At 35.1% G+C, this 17,295-nt stretch overlaps 1 protein-coding gene across 1 annotated transcript in view; it reads left to right on the top strand.

Moving 5' to 3' along the window:
* LOC105218479 (lachesin) overlaps positions 1-17,295 on the top strand; it is a 40,907-nt gene that overhangs the window by 5,126 nt on the left and 18,486 nt on the right. The window contains exons 3-5 of the mRNA XM_054227408.1: positions 10,394-10,579; positions 14,586-14,781; positions 16,991-17,122. Coding sequence (XP_054083383.1) covers positions 10,394-10,579; positions 14,586-14,781; positions 16,991-17,122 — 514 coding nt within the window. The remainder of the gene's footprint in view (positions 1-10,393; positions 10,580-14,585; positions 14,782-16,990; positions 17,123-17,295) is intronic.

Below are 17,295 nucleotides of genomic sequence, written 5' to 3'. Positions count from 1 at the left end.
GCCAATTAACAACTAACATATGAGTGTTTTTGCAACAATATCAAATTGCGATTGTAGAAGCAGTTGGAAATGGTAGGGTCGCAGTTGACACCTCGATGGATTAATAGCATTTCCAACAGATTTCTGTCACTTCATTGACTTGAAAGAGAAGTTTTGCTGACATGAAACCTCAATATGATAACCATAAATGACTGATTGAATGACCTATATTGGTGGTAAAAAAAAAACAAAGATAATGATGATCTTAATGCGACAATTTAGAATTTCGGTCCATGAGAGTTGATACAGCTACAAACCAGGATGATGTAGTCAATTATCCCAAACTATTTAAAATTGCCTGTACTATCACCACCCACTTTGCAACTAAAAGTAGTGTGAGTAGTCATCAAGCTGCGTAACATAAATCGACCTCGAGTAATCAATATCGTCGCCGAAGCCAAGATTGGACCAACTTAATTTAATGTATACCTTAGCCACAACAACGTGTGGCCGGGTCTGCTAGTATATATGTAGATTTGTATATTCATCAATTTCACATAAACAATATTTTAGGCATTTAATATTGAAATCCGAGAACTATTTCTTAATAAATTCCAATAAATTTCCTCATTGCAAATAGTCAGATAAATAATAAATAAAGAAACACACAATCGAGCGCATTGTGTGAAAGACTAAAGCCCACCGTCAACAAACTGATTGGACCTTATCAGTGTGGCTGTAGACCTGGAAAATCAACAACCGACCAGATATTCACCATGCGCCAAATCTTGGAAAAGACCCGTGAAAATATGATCGACACACATCACCTTTTTGTCGATTTTAAAACTGCTTTCGACAGCACGAAAAGGAGTTGCCGTTATGCCGCGATGTCTGAATTTGGTATCACCGCAAAACTAATACGACTGTGTAAGCTGACGTTGAGCAACACCAAAAGCTCCGTCAGGATGGGGAAGGACCTCTCCGAGCCGTTCGATACCAGACGAGGTTTCAGACAAGGTGACGCACTATCGTGCGACTTCTTTTACTTGATGCTGGAAAAAATTATAAGAGCTGCAGAACTAAATAGAGAAGGTACAATCTTCTACAAGAGTGTACAGCTACTGGCGTACGCCGATGATATCGATATCATTGGAAACAACACCCGCGCCGTTAGTTCTGCTTTTTCCAGACTGGATAAGGAAGCGAAGCGTATGGGTCTGGTGGTGAACGAGGACAAGACGAAATATCTCCTGTCATCAAACAAACAGTCAGCGCATTCGCGTCTTGGCACCCACGTCACTGTTGACAGTCACAACTTTGAAGTTGTAGATAATTTCGTCTATCTGGGAACCAGCATTAACAGCAATAACAATGTCAGCCTGGAAATCCAACGCAGAATCACTCTTGCCAACAGGTGCTACTATGGACTAAGTAGGCAATTGAAAAGTAAAGTCCTCCCTCGACGAACAAAAACCAAACTCTACAAGTCCCTCATCATTCCCGTCCTACTTTACGGTGCAGAAGCGTGGACAATGTCAACATCCGATGAGATGGCACTAGGAGTTTTCGAGAGAAAGGTTTTGCGGAAGATTTATGGTCCCTTAAACAATGGCAACGGCGAATACCGCAGACGATGGAACGATGAGCTGTATGTGTTATTCGACGACATAGACATAGTCCAGCGAATAAAAAAACAGCGGCTACGCTGGCTAGGTCATGTTGTTCGAATGGATGAAAGTGCTCCAGCTCTGAAAGTATTCGATGCAGCACCCGCCGGAGGAAGCCGAGGAAGAGGGAGACCTCCACTCCGATGGAAGGGCCAGGTGGAGAGGGACTTGGCTTCGCTTGGTATAACCAATTGGCACCAAACTGCCAGAAGGAGGGATACGTGGCGCGCTGTTTTGGACTCGGCTATAACCGCGTAAGCGGTGTCTACGCCAGTCAAGAAGAAGAAGAATATTTTAGGTATTTAATATTGAAATCCGAGAACTATTTCTTAATAAATTCCAATAAATTTCCTCATTGCAAATAGTCAGATAAATAATAAATAAAGAAACACACAAATGCAAATAACTACTCACACGTTTTGATTTATGCAAACTGAAACTATTAAGTTAAATATAATCAATTAAAAGCACACATACAAAAACTGCCTTTCTTTAATTAAAAGCTATAATTTTTAAAATACGGATTTTGTGGTGAAAGCAATTATACGAACGTATGATGTAATGGGACTTCGTCAACAGCATTTAGCAAATTATTTTATTTTCAAACATGAAATATTACTCAGTTGTGGTTGACTTTTGTACTTATAAATGCCTTAAATTGAATGCTTATATCCGTTTTCTTAATTGTCCTTGCAACTTAAGATTCGCACACAAACGGACAAAACATTTACACAAATCAACTTGAATTACAAATTTATTTTTTATTGCTGCAGTTGTTTATGCCGTAAGAAGATTTGTGCAATATATAGTTGCAAAGTGACCTATAAAACACTTTCTGACAGCTGCGTAATACTATTGTAAATAAAACTATAAATTTAATCATTTAATGCACCAGAACATCGAGTGAAAAGGATATTCACCGTAGCTTATACCGTTGTTTATGTGTGTGTTTATGTAAAATAATACCTCTTAATGTGCATACAGACACACATGTGCAATTATATTTTGTGTATATTTACATTTGCTCGTACATATGTAGTTGTGTAAGCATCTGCTAATGAATACATCTACTAATTCACATAACCACAATTACTGAAGCAAGGAGTAGAAACAGTGACTCAGAGTAGTGTTCTGGAAGTAAGCTTATTACACCTTATAAATTCGTGAAGTGAGACTTCAAACAATTACGAACCATCTTGTGAGATATTCAAAATCTCCGAATTTCCAACGTATTCAATATTCAAGTCAAGAATCTCTAAACTGAAATCAGCGTTGAGTTATGCAAATTAGTTGACACACACGAAGAAATCTCACCAAGCAGCAATTTTGGATAAGCTTGTTTAGGTCGTTAGGTCGTATATATACATGCAAGTTATACCCGAACAATTTTCGGTGGCAATGTAACCTTATGCTCTTTTAAGCTGTTGATTTAATGGAGTTATTTATTCGACTCCAGGCGATGCTTCTTCTAATTTATATGTCAGCATAAATATGTTTTGTGTGCGCAAATAAATGAATATATGGCTGCGGAGATAAATAGCTATGTATGTATATATTCATATTTAAAACGGGTAATACGATACAACGGACTTACTAATATTAATGGAAAAGAGCGGCTTATTAGAAAAAAATTTTATGATAGAAAAAGATTTGATCCATATATTCGACATAAAGTCCAATATAATAATATAACATATATATGTATATAATATACCAAAAATCATTATATACATATAGTATATAAGTAAAATTTAGTGATTCAAAAGTTTTTCGTTAGTAAGTTAACTCACTTTTAGTAATGTTCAACCTAACCTTTGTATGGGAGATGGTGTATCTAAGAGAAACGACGACGAAAGTTTGGTTCATATAGCCTTATTAGTTTGTGAAATGTATACAAAAAAACCTATCTGCGGGCGGGGCCACGCCCACTTCCCCACAAAAATTACATCCAAATATGCCCCTTCCTAGTAATCCTTTGTACCAAATTTTAGAACTTTCTTAATGGCTTAGTTATGACACTTTATAGGTTTTCGCCATTTTGTGGGCATGGAAGTGAATCGATTTCGCCCATTTTCAATACCAACCTCCTCAAGGGGACCAAAGAATATATGTACCAAATATCATAAATTATTATAAAATTCTTAAGAAGGTTATGACAGTTTACTGGATCTCGAGAGAGCTAACTAAGCCGATATTCAAATTCAAGTACTCTGTAGTAATAGTCAAACACCTACTATATAAAGTGTACTTACTTGGTTTTACTTGTGAACCCTTTAACCACATACCAATATGTATGCTTATATTAAATACCTTAATGATACATATATGTACATACTTAGAGTAATTGCAAACTACACAAGTGCAGTTATGTGGCATATTTCTATGTTTATGAGCCTCTCTAATGTAATAAGCCATAATATCTTCGCTTGAACTTAAGTGAGCTTCAAAGTGGGCGTTTCTCTTGCAGGTTCTGATATAATGTGTAAGTGTGTTAAATAATTCTAAACCCCTATTAATAATATTTAGAGAGATAATATTTAGTAACTTTGTAGTAGTAATCAATTGCATTAGATATTACACTAACTACGTAATTCTAAATTTCGATATATAGAACGGAAATATAACGGCATTTGATTGATACAAATTTTACAAATAATTTTTAAGCCGAATAAAATGACTTATCGAATAATATTTTAAATGAAACATAGTTTTTCTTTCTAAAATTTATAATTTTGAACTTCTACAAAAATTTCCTAAGTCGCTGTCCATTTAAGCAGCTCAAAATAATTTTATACAGACAATATTAGAAGAAATTACTCTCCTCCTCTCTGGTTTGTTCGATTCGGCACTTCTCTGCATGAACATTAATTATTTTTTAGGTTTGTAACTTTGCATATTTTTGCATTTTGTGATCAAACAAACGCCCTTCTTTTCGGCAGCGCATGTGATTTCTGCTCACTGGAACATCTGAAACCAAAAATTCCAACGGGATTAGAAGGACTACATGTTTGGCTCTGGTATGAACTATGATTATTAATTTAGCACATAAATTATCAAATTAAAATTTTTTTTTTGAAAATCGCCTTTTTTTCAGCCACAAATCAAGTTGAAAAGTAAAGAAGATCTTTACCGATTTGATTTATCGTGGTTCATACCATAGCTGTACATGTATAGAATAACGTATTAAAATTTGGATTAATGGGTTTTGAGCAACCTCATGAGCCAGTCGTAAAAACACTGTTTCGAGAAAAATGCGTTTAAAGTTTTGAGGCGCTCTCGCCGTCACCTGACGCTCCCACCATAAATCGGCTATATCTTCAAGAGTTTTTAAAACTTTCACTTGAAATTTTAAAGGACCATTCTTGAATAGTTATAGGTTCGAATTAAATTAAAAATAAAAAAATAGATTTTTTTAAATCGAGAATGGGGTGGTCCCCATAATCCATTTCCATAAAAGTTACTATAACGTTAAACACGAGCTATGTTTAGGAACAGCCAAAAACTTCAAATATATTTCATTAAAATATCGCACGCATAAAGTGAAATGACAGTGTGAAAATCATTAAATGAGGTATAAGGTATATAGGGAGAGCACGAAAAAGTTATCTATGAAGTTTAATAATATATCTCACAGATTGATCAGTATTTCCCCCAAACTAATAAATCACATGACCTGAGAGGTCAATTGACAATCTTATTTCTTAATATGATTCAATCACCAAAAGTCCGTTCCAATAAATACATGGTTCCACTTACTGTATCACTTCTGGCAATATACAGAAATCAAACGATGGATACTGACGGAGCCAAAATACCGCAAATCATTTGTCAGTATCACCCGACTGTAACACTGACTCCTTTGCTTGACAACTTTCACTCTAGGAAATTCTATACTTCTAAGAAGCAGCCTGCATATAAATAGTCACAACTGGCTATGACTTTCGATTCCTTGTGTAAAATAACAGTCTTATTTTAAAATAATTCACAAATGAGTTTTACCATTACGTTTCTTATGATTTGTATATAGGAACGTTCCTCATGATTTCCTATCATGAAACCTTTGTTACCTTGCAGGATACTAAATAACTGTACGAAATAACGTCCAAGAGAGATTTAAATTTATGAGATGGGTATTCTAGTAGGTATAGAAATTACATTTAGTATAAAGATATATATTTATTATGATAAAATTGATGACAGTAATGATCATTTAACTCAGATACTATGCATAAAGTTAAAGTCAAACCAATTTATAACAAAACGTTCTTCGTAACACATGTGAGGATTGACATTTCAAAGGGAGATATCTACATCTTAACATTTTTTTCATAAAACGTTCTAATGAAAATATTTATAGACCTACTGAAAATAGTTTTTATGTTGAGGAACTATGTTATTACATTGTTCTAACTACATAATTTGTTAAAATAGAACCTTGCCATTTAGAGCTACACGATTTAAAAAAAAAACAGAAATCCCCTTTTGACACGAAGTTTTAATAATATCCCCTTTCGTTGTGTACTTATGTGTAAATATCTCCTTTTGTTTTGTACTACGTTGTAATTATGACGTTTTTTTGGCAATAAACATATTCAGAAGAAATGGCAGAAGGAAGCTGCACTCATACTTTAAAATAAATGGAAAATGGGAGTGGCGCACAGTGAGACAACGCCGGCATCAAATACAAGGAGTCATTGTAGAGCTCTGAAATTTTGCACAGGTTATTTTTGAGACAATTCCAGTTTAAAAAAAAAAAATTAAAATTGTATTATTTTGTAAAATGCCGTATTGTCCGTAATACTTTAGGTATAACTTTCAATTTTGGTATACATGAATGTTATATAGTTACAAACATTATTTGAAATAAAAATTGAACTTTGGCCCACTTTTAACCCCATCACCCATACTACCTCAACATAAAAAGTGCCATATTTTCTAAAATATATTAAATACAACCTTCAAATTCTATATTACTGAAATTTATATCATTTAAAATGTTTCATGCAAAAATTACAATAACACGGCCACTAATACGACCACCTCCCAATGAAATGCAATAAAAAAAACAATATTTTTTTTCATTCAATCAATAATTTTTTAACATCATCATGGTATTCTAATTTTTTCAATTTGTTTCTCATTCTAAATGAATTAATATAAGGATCCGATGATATTTGCAAATAGTGCATTACATCTTCATTCGTAGAAATATGAGCTTTGGACAACAAAAATAATTATAATGCAAGAGGCTATTTTCTATTTTCCTGCCAGGCGACAAGCGGCACTACAATATAACAATTAAACTAAATACATTAGATAGTGATCATAACACAACTTAGATAATAACAATATCTTGCACTATCAATTTAAATTAAAATTATGCAACTATCTAACCCAAAGTCAATGCCCTTCAACAAAATTATCTATCAAATTAATAACGTAAATAAAATTTATGTAAACAAGAATATTTTTATTAAAACATAAATGATCTTTAAAGCATAATTCTGAATAACTAAAAAAAAAACAAATGTAATTTATTACTATTCTATTGTGCTTTTGCAAACTTTTGCTATATGTCCTCTACATTAAATTAAAGCTGAGATTTCAAGCTGTCATTTGGTATAAGTCTTTGACTTGCTCTAGACCAAAAAGTAATGAAGTTATGAGGCTGAAATTTCAGGGAATTGTTACTCATATATCTGTTAATATACTGTGAAAATTTCATCCAAATTGGACTACACGTCAAAAACCATTTTTTACCAGGTTACTATTGGGCTGTCTCACTGTGGCGTCGCCCACATACGGATCAAAACCATATCTCAAGAACTACTCAATGAAATTCGGTATATAATATTTTCTTGACACCCTGATAACATGGATGAAAAATAGCCGAAATCGATTCACAACCACGCATACTTCCCATATAAGTCACTTTTGTATTCCATTTGATTCGTTCACTTTATATTATATACATTAGGAACTAATGAATATAGAGGGATAAAACTCTACACAAATACTGTATTTGAGGTGTGGCATTTCCTATGGAAAAATGGTCGAAATCGGACTATAACTTTTCAAGACCCCGTATATCGAACATGTAGAACCCGTTGTGTTTCACATTTCTTATTCAATCTTCGTCTTTCGGTTATACAAAGCTTTTCTATGGCAAAGTCAATGGAATGGCTTTGATTAAAAATGTATGTGAGCAAGGTATCTTAAAACTCATACACAGAGAATTATCGTCTGCATAAGTGAAAAATAAAAAACGATATCGAAACGTAGGTACTCCAATTATAACAAAAATATCAAATTTATTCTCTTACGATTTTCGTTCTCTCGGTTTTTTGGCATTATTAAAAACCTAGCTATTAAAAAAATGACCGTATCCCGTTTTGAAAATTCTAACATGCACTAGAAATAATTAATTTGTAAATATCCTCATTTGTTTTGAAATAAAGCAAGCTATATTTTTATGCGGTAAAAATATCCCGTTTTGAAAAGACACTCCTCATGTGTTGAAATTTCGCCAATATTTAATAGTTTATAAACCTAAACAATTTAAAATAATTCAGAAATAAAAGCTGATGGCAGTTTGGAGCATATCTAAAACTTTTAGCTTCAAATACATATTGTAATCAATTGCTTATTTAATTGAAATAAGATTTCTAAGCAGGTTGCTCTAAATCAGCTAATCAACTGCAAATCTGCTTGAGCCTCTTGAATTTGTTGCCTATCTTATACACCTCTTGCATCTCATCAACGTAAGATAATATTTTTTAAACACGTAGCAAGTCCACTAAACAGTATTTATAAATGTGAAGATTACACAGCCCGACAAAATTAAAAATTTGCTTCTTTGAATTTATCAACTGATTCTAGTTAATTTGGGCGCGATGAATCAAATCTGTAATCAGTTTGTCTCTATCAGCTCAGTTTTCATGATATAGCTTTTATATATTTTTATATTTTTGCTTTTTTACTCATTATTCAATGCTTTATAAAAAGTGTTACAGCGATCGGATTTAGTTCAAATATGCGCCGTTTCTTTCGATAATCTATTTCCATCTAGACATAGGCAACTTCATAATACCCCCTCGTAGAAGCCCCCTTCCTTATTTGCGAAGAACTCGGACAGCCACTTTTCACAAGCCTCTTTTGAGTTCATGCCCGAGCTATATGGTGGATTCGATAAAACCTCCCATCCGAGCTCCCGTAGCTTCTGACGAGTCATCAACGGAGTGTGTGGTCTGTCGTTGTCCTCGTGGAACAAAACACGCTTCCTGTTGGCCAATTCTGGACACTTCTGGTCGATTGCCTGCTTCAAGCGGTTCAGCTGTTCGCAGTAGATGGTATAATTAAGCGTCTGGCCATATGGTAGCAGCTCATAGTGGATGATTCCCTTCCAATCCCACGAAACACACAGCAAAATCTCTTCGGCCGTCAATTCCGGCTTGGCCACTGTTTGGTACGGTTCTCCGGCCTTCTACCACGATCGTTTTCGCTTGATATTGTCGTATGTGATCCATTTTTCGCCGCCAGTCACCATCCGCTTCAAAAATGGGTCGAGTTCGTTCCGTTGCAGCAGCATATCGCTGGCGTTGATTCGGTCCAGAAGGTGTTTTTGGTTCAAATCATGCGCCACCCGGTCTAACTCGATGTTTCCCATGTGATTTGATCGGTATTCGTCGTCACAGGTCTTCCGCCGGCTGGCTTATCCATGGTGTCGTTTTCACCCGCTCTGAATCGTCGAAACCATTCCTACGCAGTTCGAAGTGATAGAGTACCATCCCCCAAAACACCATTAATCTCACGAATTTTTCTCTAGCGGATTTGAGTTAGTGAACTCCATGTTTACACGTCTATAACTGTTGAAAGCAATATTCGAACTAACCATGCTTTGCGTCGTTTTGTTGGTTATGTCAAGACGTTTTAAAGATGTATAGTAGTGCCAGATACGAGCTCTGTAGCGCTTTATACATAGCCGCGAAATTAAAAAAACAAAAAGTCCAACCTAATATAATCTTAATGTATTAAATTAATTTGGCTGTGCGAAAAGGTTATGATACGCATTATGTGGCTATTCCTATCATTCATCTATCAATTTATATAGTTAAAAAATGTTTGCATTTTGCAGCTTTGCATCTCTTTTATGACAGTAATGCAGTGAACAATCCACTAAAAACTCATTTAAATCGGCTTAGCATACGTTGATACTAGAGCCGTTTTTCTAACGCTGAGAGAGAAAGATTTAAATAATAAAATTTATATTTAATCAAAAAAACTAATTAAAATCTTTAAATTCTGTATGTGTTAATCTTTAAGTTAGCGACGGCAGTGATACGTGTGTAAACATTAGAGCTAGCTTACATTTTCTCAGATGAATTTTATACCACCCTAATACTCAAACCAAACACACACACATTCCTACAAGCATATACATTTACCGATTGTTGTATCTTTGTGGTCACTCTTATGTGGTCTTTTGTTTTCATTTATACATTCCACTACTTCTAAACGCACTTATGACCACACAGGAACATCTCTGTATGTGTGTTTGTGTGTGTGTGTGTATAAGGACAACCTTTTCCGCAATACACACACTTGTATACCCATTTCTGTGTGCTTTGCGTCCATTTTGTATAAGTTAAGCGTATTTTGAGCGCGTGTACATACTTAACAGCATTGATATATATTTATTTGTTTGCTTATATGTTTGTATTTTCTATAAACTTATGTATACTTTTCAGGTTGCATGGATTAAATCCGACTCGAAAGCAATACTCGGTATTCACACCCATATGGTGTCACTTAATCCCAGATTATCAGTGACACACAATGGTCACAACACCTGGAAACTTCACATATCCCACGTACAACTCAACGATTCGGGCAGCTACATGTGCCAGGTGAACACAGATCCCATGAAGAGTCTGGTAAGTAAACTCAACTAAACCTACACCTTAACTAAGCGCAACTGACCGGTAGTGAACCAAGTAGATAATAAAGGTATTACTTTGTGCGGAATGAAGTACTTAGTGGGTGGCAGAACACTGCCGGACGCTGCAGAACCAACCGTGGCAACTAAGTCAGAGGCTGAGACAGTGTGTCGCTTCGGGTGCGGAGTTGAGTAACTTAAGCCGTTAAGTCACACATACGTGAGTGTATATAGTGGAACATATGCTCATCTGCCCGCTGCTGGCAATCCCACACACGTTTTTATATAGCTTTATATTCTATATGCTCATGTGAGTGTGTAGTGCGCATAATTCGTACTGTGACCTGTAATTTAAAGTGCAAGCTACCTTTGCCTTATCCACTGAACTTTAACATTTTGTTACACCAGCCAATGTTATTTAAGCTTAGCTGGTAAACAAAAGCATAAACTCCAACGAAATTCACACTCCAACCAACATGTGCAGCTTCACAGCATTCTTTTCACCGAAGATGCCTTGAAGATTCTTCCATTTGTTATACGTAAAGCTCCAATATACGCCACTAAGTAGCTCATGTCCACTTAAACGATTGCTAGGTGTCCGAATGCTGTTATACACCTTAAGCCTTATGGGCTGTCAGGGACACTATGGCGTATGAGCAACAATATTTGTGCGGAGCAAAAAATGCAAGCGTGGCATGTGTCGCTATCGACAAATACTCAACTAATCCATAAAAATACATTAATATGATATGTTTATAATAATCCTTAAAGATCCCAATGCACACACATACGAATATATAAATATATTTAGCATAAGAGCATGACTATGCAATTGCAAATGTTGCATCCGGTCAACCCTATCGCATATTTGTACGTTTATTCTTCTGTAATCGGTCTCGGAAGCCATGCCTAAGCCATGCTGACTGAAATAATAATGCAGTTAGTGATAATATTTTGCGGTCATTTGGACTTATAGATGAGCATATAATAGACACTTACACAATATGCGCATATATGAGTACATTACATATAAGTAAATATGTACAGCACATGGAAGCACACATAAAATAGTATAGTATCCACATACAAACATAGCCTGTTAATACAGATATACACCTACATACATACCCACAGCAGCTGAATGGCAGGCGTTGAAACCATACATGAGTTATCTAATAGCTCAAAGCATACGCTAAACTGTAGATAAAGGGTGAAATGACAGCAGAGCAACACATTTGCAAACATTTGCACATTTATATGGTTCTTCTACGCACCACATACATATGTATGTATCAGCTACGTATTTGGCCTCTACAAACATCCCCACAAACACTCGCCTAAAAGCATGCTTTAATAATAACGCTTCTCTTAGCCCCACATTATGGCTGCTTCATGAATATTTTTCTCATTCCAACTGCTCGGCCACTCATCAATGCTTTGGATTATTCCAATCAATAAGTATGAGTGTGCATTTGTGTGCACACTTCCGTGCAGTTCACATGAATATTTGCTTGTGAGAGCACGGAGAATTCAATTATCTATTGATATGGGGGCAAATGTTTGTTTACTATGTATTAGAAATGAATTTTTTACTGCCGCAAATACATAAATTTGCCTTTGCCATGGGTTTGTGGCGTAATAAAATAATAATTGAAATTTTCATGTGGAAATAAATTATCGACGTATTAGTAATTTGTAATCGTAAATTTGCTTTCAAAGAGCACACTAATCAGATAAGGGAGTTTGGGTGCTCATTTATTAGCTGAAATGCAAGAAAATTATGATGTTTAAAAGTTTTTATGCAATTAATCTCATAACTTAAACGATTTGAGACTGCATTGGTTTCAATCGAAATAGGTTTGAGTATGTCAGCTATGCGGTTGCTTTAAATTAGATTTGATTCAATGAAATTGAAGTTAAACAAATTATTGCAACAATCTAACGAATTCAAATGACAAAAGAAGATTTCAGTCGAAAATCGTTTTTAAAAGTGATTGACAGTTGCTTATATTTCTTTATTCGTCTCTATTATTGTCTAAGACGGCTTGCTACTGGTTTACAAATTGTAATGCAAAAAATTTATTCAAAAGAAGAAAGGAAGGGCTAAGTTCAGGTGTCACCAAACATTTTATACTCTTGCAATTTATTCATTTAATTTTATTAATATAACAAACAATTTGACTCACATATTCGCCATATATATGTAGGCAGGGAACATAGAAGCGGACAGAAATACTGATACTAACTATTACAGACTGACCGAACTTGACGAGACGCCGATACGGACACTAACACGGACGACAAAAGAAGAACTGAAAAAGAAAACGAATTCAGTCTCAGTATAACCATAGCGTAAGATAGACCTCGTTAAAAAACTAAAGATTATTTTACAACCTACTGTAACTAAAAACTTAAATTAAAATTATTAAAACTAATTTAATCTACAATTAAAAGTGTAAAATGTAATATAATAAGAAAACATTAATAAAAAACTGAATTGTTCCTACATATATGGTATAAAGTCCATTGAAAGTTTGAAAACTCTTATATTAGGTATATGGGAGCTAGCGGAAGTTATGACCCGGTTTCACAAATTTTTGACACGGACACATATTCTCTCTGAATTTCTTCAAAATATCTGAGAGATTTACTTATATTTTCGGTAAAAAAATAATTCGAAGTTCTGAGGACCACATGTTCGATATATGGGGCTTTGAAAACTTATGGTCCAATTTCGGCGATTTTTAGAAGGGTGAAGCCACTCTGTAAATGCTGTATTTATGCAAAGTTCTGTTCCGATATCTTCACTAGTGCTTACTCTATATATTGTAAAGTAAACGATTCAGATCGACTTCAAAATTCGGGTATATGGAAAGTAGGCATTGTTGTGAACCGATTTGCCCTATCCTTATATTTTTTCGGTTATCCCCATTTTGTAGACGTGACAGTGGTCACGTTGCGAGAGTATAAAAAAGATCGCTGAGCCGAGTTTTCGTTTAGACATATAATTTAGATATATTATTACAAACATATTATTATTGTCTGCATTATTGCTAAGCCATTATATTTTGGAAGATTGGGCAGCAAAACGACTTTACTATGTACTATTAGCGGATGTTTTTTGTTATGCCAAGTTTTCTGAGTAACAGAATACCTAGTTCGTATTTTCCGATATATTCCGCCCGAGGTTTTCTCGATCGTCCAATCTTATTCCGATATATTATATATATCCAGATTTTACATCACACAAAAATACTTACGTAACGTAACTTAAAGTACAGTCATTACAACCTCATTCTACCCTCACAAATGTAGTGCTTCATGAAGTCACCGTCCATTGCAGATAAAGAGTTCAAGTTAACTTTGGAAACTGATAACTTATTCCGACTAGACCAGTTTTAATATATGTATGTCCTGCATACCAAGAGACTCCGCATGTCGCTAAAGTAGGATACAGTGAAGTCCACTCGTCTAACATCACTTTCTCTATATTCTGCTATTGTCGAGATAACTCGTTTCCAGAACAGAAAGTTAGATTACCTCAATGAAAACTGACTTTTCTTTTCTCCAAATAGAGTTATAAACCATCATTATTTCAACGCAAACAGCCAAGGCCGACCGGCATAATGACAGTACACTAACAATCTAAAATTAAACAAAATTTCTAATTATGTATGAATTGGTTGAGCTCCATAATTATTTTGTTCAAGATGAAGGCATAAAAAAGCCTTCTATCGATTATAAAACGTTCAGAACTGCATAATATACTATATTCATCATAGAATAATAGAAATAATATTACCTGTTCAATAAAATTTATAAAGTATAAATCTCATATACTTATATGAAATTATTAATAGATATTTTAATTTATTTCTTCAACTGCACCAACCCTGTAATGCTTAGTATACTTATATGTTTATCTGTATTTATTTTACTTTATTCCACATTCGTTCATACTTTGCACAAAACCTTGCACTTGCAACCATCACCAACACCTGAAGTCTGGCTATTTGGATGTTGTAGTGCCGCCGGATATTCTAAATCACCCGGAACAAAACCTCGAGGAGGGCATCAGCAATGAAGGTGGCACAATTGTGCTCATCTGTAGTGCCACAGGCGTCCCAGAACCGACAGTGCAATGGCGACGTGAGGGCGCCAAAGATATAGTCCTGCGAACGGAGACAAGAGAGAAACAAGGTAATTCTTTGCGGGTGTACAACCGTTGAAATAATAGTAAAAACTTTAAATCATTTTCGTCGAGTAGATTGATTTTTTATGAATTATAATAGATATAGATGCAGACAAATACCCATTTATATAATGGATGATTTTTAGACACGTGGTTTTCAAGAAAAATTGACGAAAAAGTGACCTGTGTAATATTTTTGTCACAAAATAGTAAATGTCAAGTCACATCTACAGATCCGAAGTTGAATAGTCAATTTTTTCTTTTAAAATTCAAATTACAATATCGGAAGACTTAGATATTTTACCTCATTATAACCACGAATACCAAACATAATACAACAACAACAGACAAATTCCCTTAAAGCCCCATAAGATCTTTAAGTATTTTACCCCATCATCCACACACAAATTGCTTTCATATTCGCCCCTTTCCTTTGCACGCTGCGATTAAATGGTAAGTAAAACGATACTCATTTACCCGCTGCCGCCCTAATTGAGCGCGAGAGTGCAACTTATGCGGGACAAAGGTGGGGCAACAATCCACTCAAACACTTCAACTTTGCCTGAGAGTGCTTAGCCCGCTTTGAAAAGGTTGGAGAAACTCAAACACACACACACATAACTGTGCTAGGGCCAGCGATTAGGTGTTGAGGACGTTCATTGTGTGCACATGTCCCGGGTGATATGTTGTTATTGTTTTTTGTATGTTGAATGTGAAATGTGTTCGTGTTAAGAATTGCTATGTGTGTGTGTCTTTTGTAGACAAACGCAAGTGTTTGGCATGCCACATAATGACTGTTTAGCAAAGCCACTGTCCCCACACTTATGTCTGCTATGAGTACAATTTTTTCTTTACTTGTCCTCTTATGTTTACATGTGTATATGTATGTATTATTTTTTTCTCGATGGAATATATGAAGTTCAAGGGAATGGAAAAGGATTGAGGAGTGTCGCTTAAACACAAACAAATTCATATGTTTCCCTATTTCTATAGTTGTTGTTTTAAGCTTTTTGTATATATATCGTACAGTATACAAAAGTCACATTATATTGCCCCCACTCGTACGTGAGCCGGAAAGAAAAGTTAAATTAGGCATAAAGGGTGGTCCATGTAGTGTTTGTTGGTAAAAGTTATTGACAATGACAACCATTCCTTGCTGAAAAACTACACAACACCATATCTTGAATCAGTGGGTTTAAAAAGTCTTGACCGAAAAGAAATTAAGATGAACCTATTTATCAAGAACAATGTATATACAAAAGCTTCAAGAGAGTGAAATACCGTTATAAAATATTTAATTTCTCCACTACCTCAAAGCAAACCTTGACGAAATTGCGGAACAACTGGCAAAAAGGCCGCCGCCGGAACCATTTATTTCAGTTGGTCGAAATGCCCTTATAGATAACTTGAAACATTTATCGCGCTGCTAAGAAACAAACTAAGACAAATAGTTCACTATATACTACCCACTGTAGATTAAGGAGATATATTTACAATATGTAACCTAGAAGCGGAGACACCAGAGCATCTACTCCTTGATTGCCCTGCGATAGCGTAAACAGTGGTCATATAATGTATTCACAAAGAGATAAAGCCTTCTTGTCGTGACGCTTAACCTCAATATCTTAATCTAATCTAACACCTTTGGCAGTCTCAAAATTCTAGATATCTAACTTCACTTAGTACATGGGAAGTGCTCACAAGTGATTTCCTGATAATATTTAAGAACTCTCACAGTATAAGGGCTTTGAGTGTGCCAGGAAGATTTCCAGGGTACTTAATAGAACTTACTACAAGAATGAAAGTATATTCTAAAAGCAAAAGTATGCTCGTTCTATTAAATAAACCAATCATACACCAAGAGCTACTGTTTCAAATTTCCAACAAGTAACCACTGGATGTATCACCCTGTACATCCATAATATATATAGAACCACAGATTGTCAGGTTAGCGTAATGTGATAGACACAATCGGAAAGTTAATTAATTAGGTCACCACATATATTTTGTCCTCCCTTTAATGAGCAATTTTTTTCAGTTTCTTTACCCTTTTCCATTCCACGGTTGCCATTTTGTAAAGAGCACCGCACTTGAACCACATTTCCAAATGTCTCCAATGCACATGCTCTAATTTAGTTTCTAGCATCTATTATAAACTAATATATGAGTTGGTTACACATTCTTGCATTACTAAACTCTCGTTTTTTCTCATTGCAGTGGTCAAAACAGTAGAGGGGGAGCGGCTCGTGCTGACGAATGTGCATCGCACTGATATGGGCGGCTATTTGTGTATTGCCTCTAATGGTGTACCGCCGTCCGTGAGTAAGCGCTTCGACGTGCATATCAATTGTAAGTACCAAAATAACCAATAACAACAACAGCAATAACACAAACAAAACAATTGCAATTACATTTGTACAGTTATATTGTAAGTGAAATGCATTTATCCTAGTTTAAGTACACATGCCCATTTGTCTTCGTATTTATTTGTAGTTGAAATTGAGTTTCGTTTTCAATTAAAT

The sequence above is a fragment of the Zeugodacus cucurbitae genome, chromosome 3 (genome assembly GCF_028554725.1).
Source record: "Zeugodacus cucurbitae isolate PBARC_wt_2022May chromosome 3, idZeuCucr1.2, whole genome shotgun sequence".
Lineage (NCBI taxonomy): Eukaryota > Metazoa > Arthropoda > Insecta > Diptera > Tephritidae > Zeugodacus > Zeugodacus cucurbitae.
The sequence above is the reverse complement of the archived record's forward strand: the minus strand, read 5'-3'. Positions and strand labels throughout refer to the sequence as shown.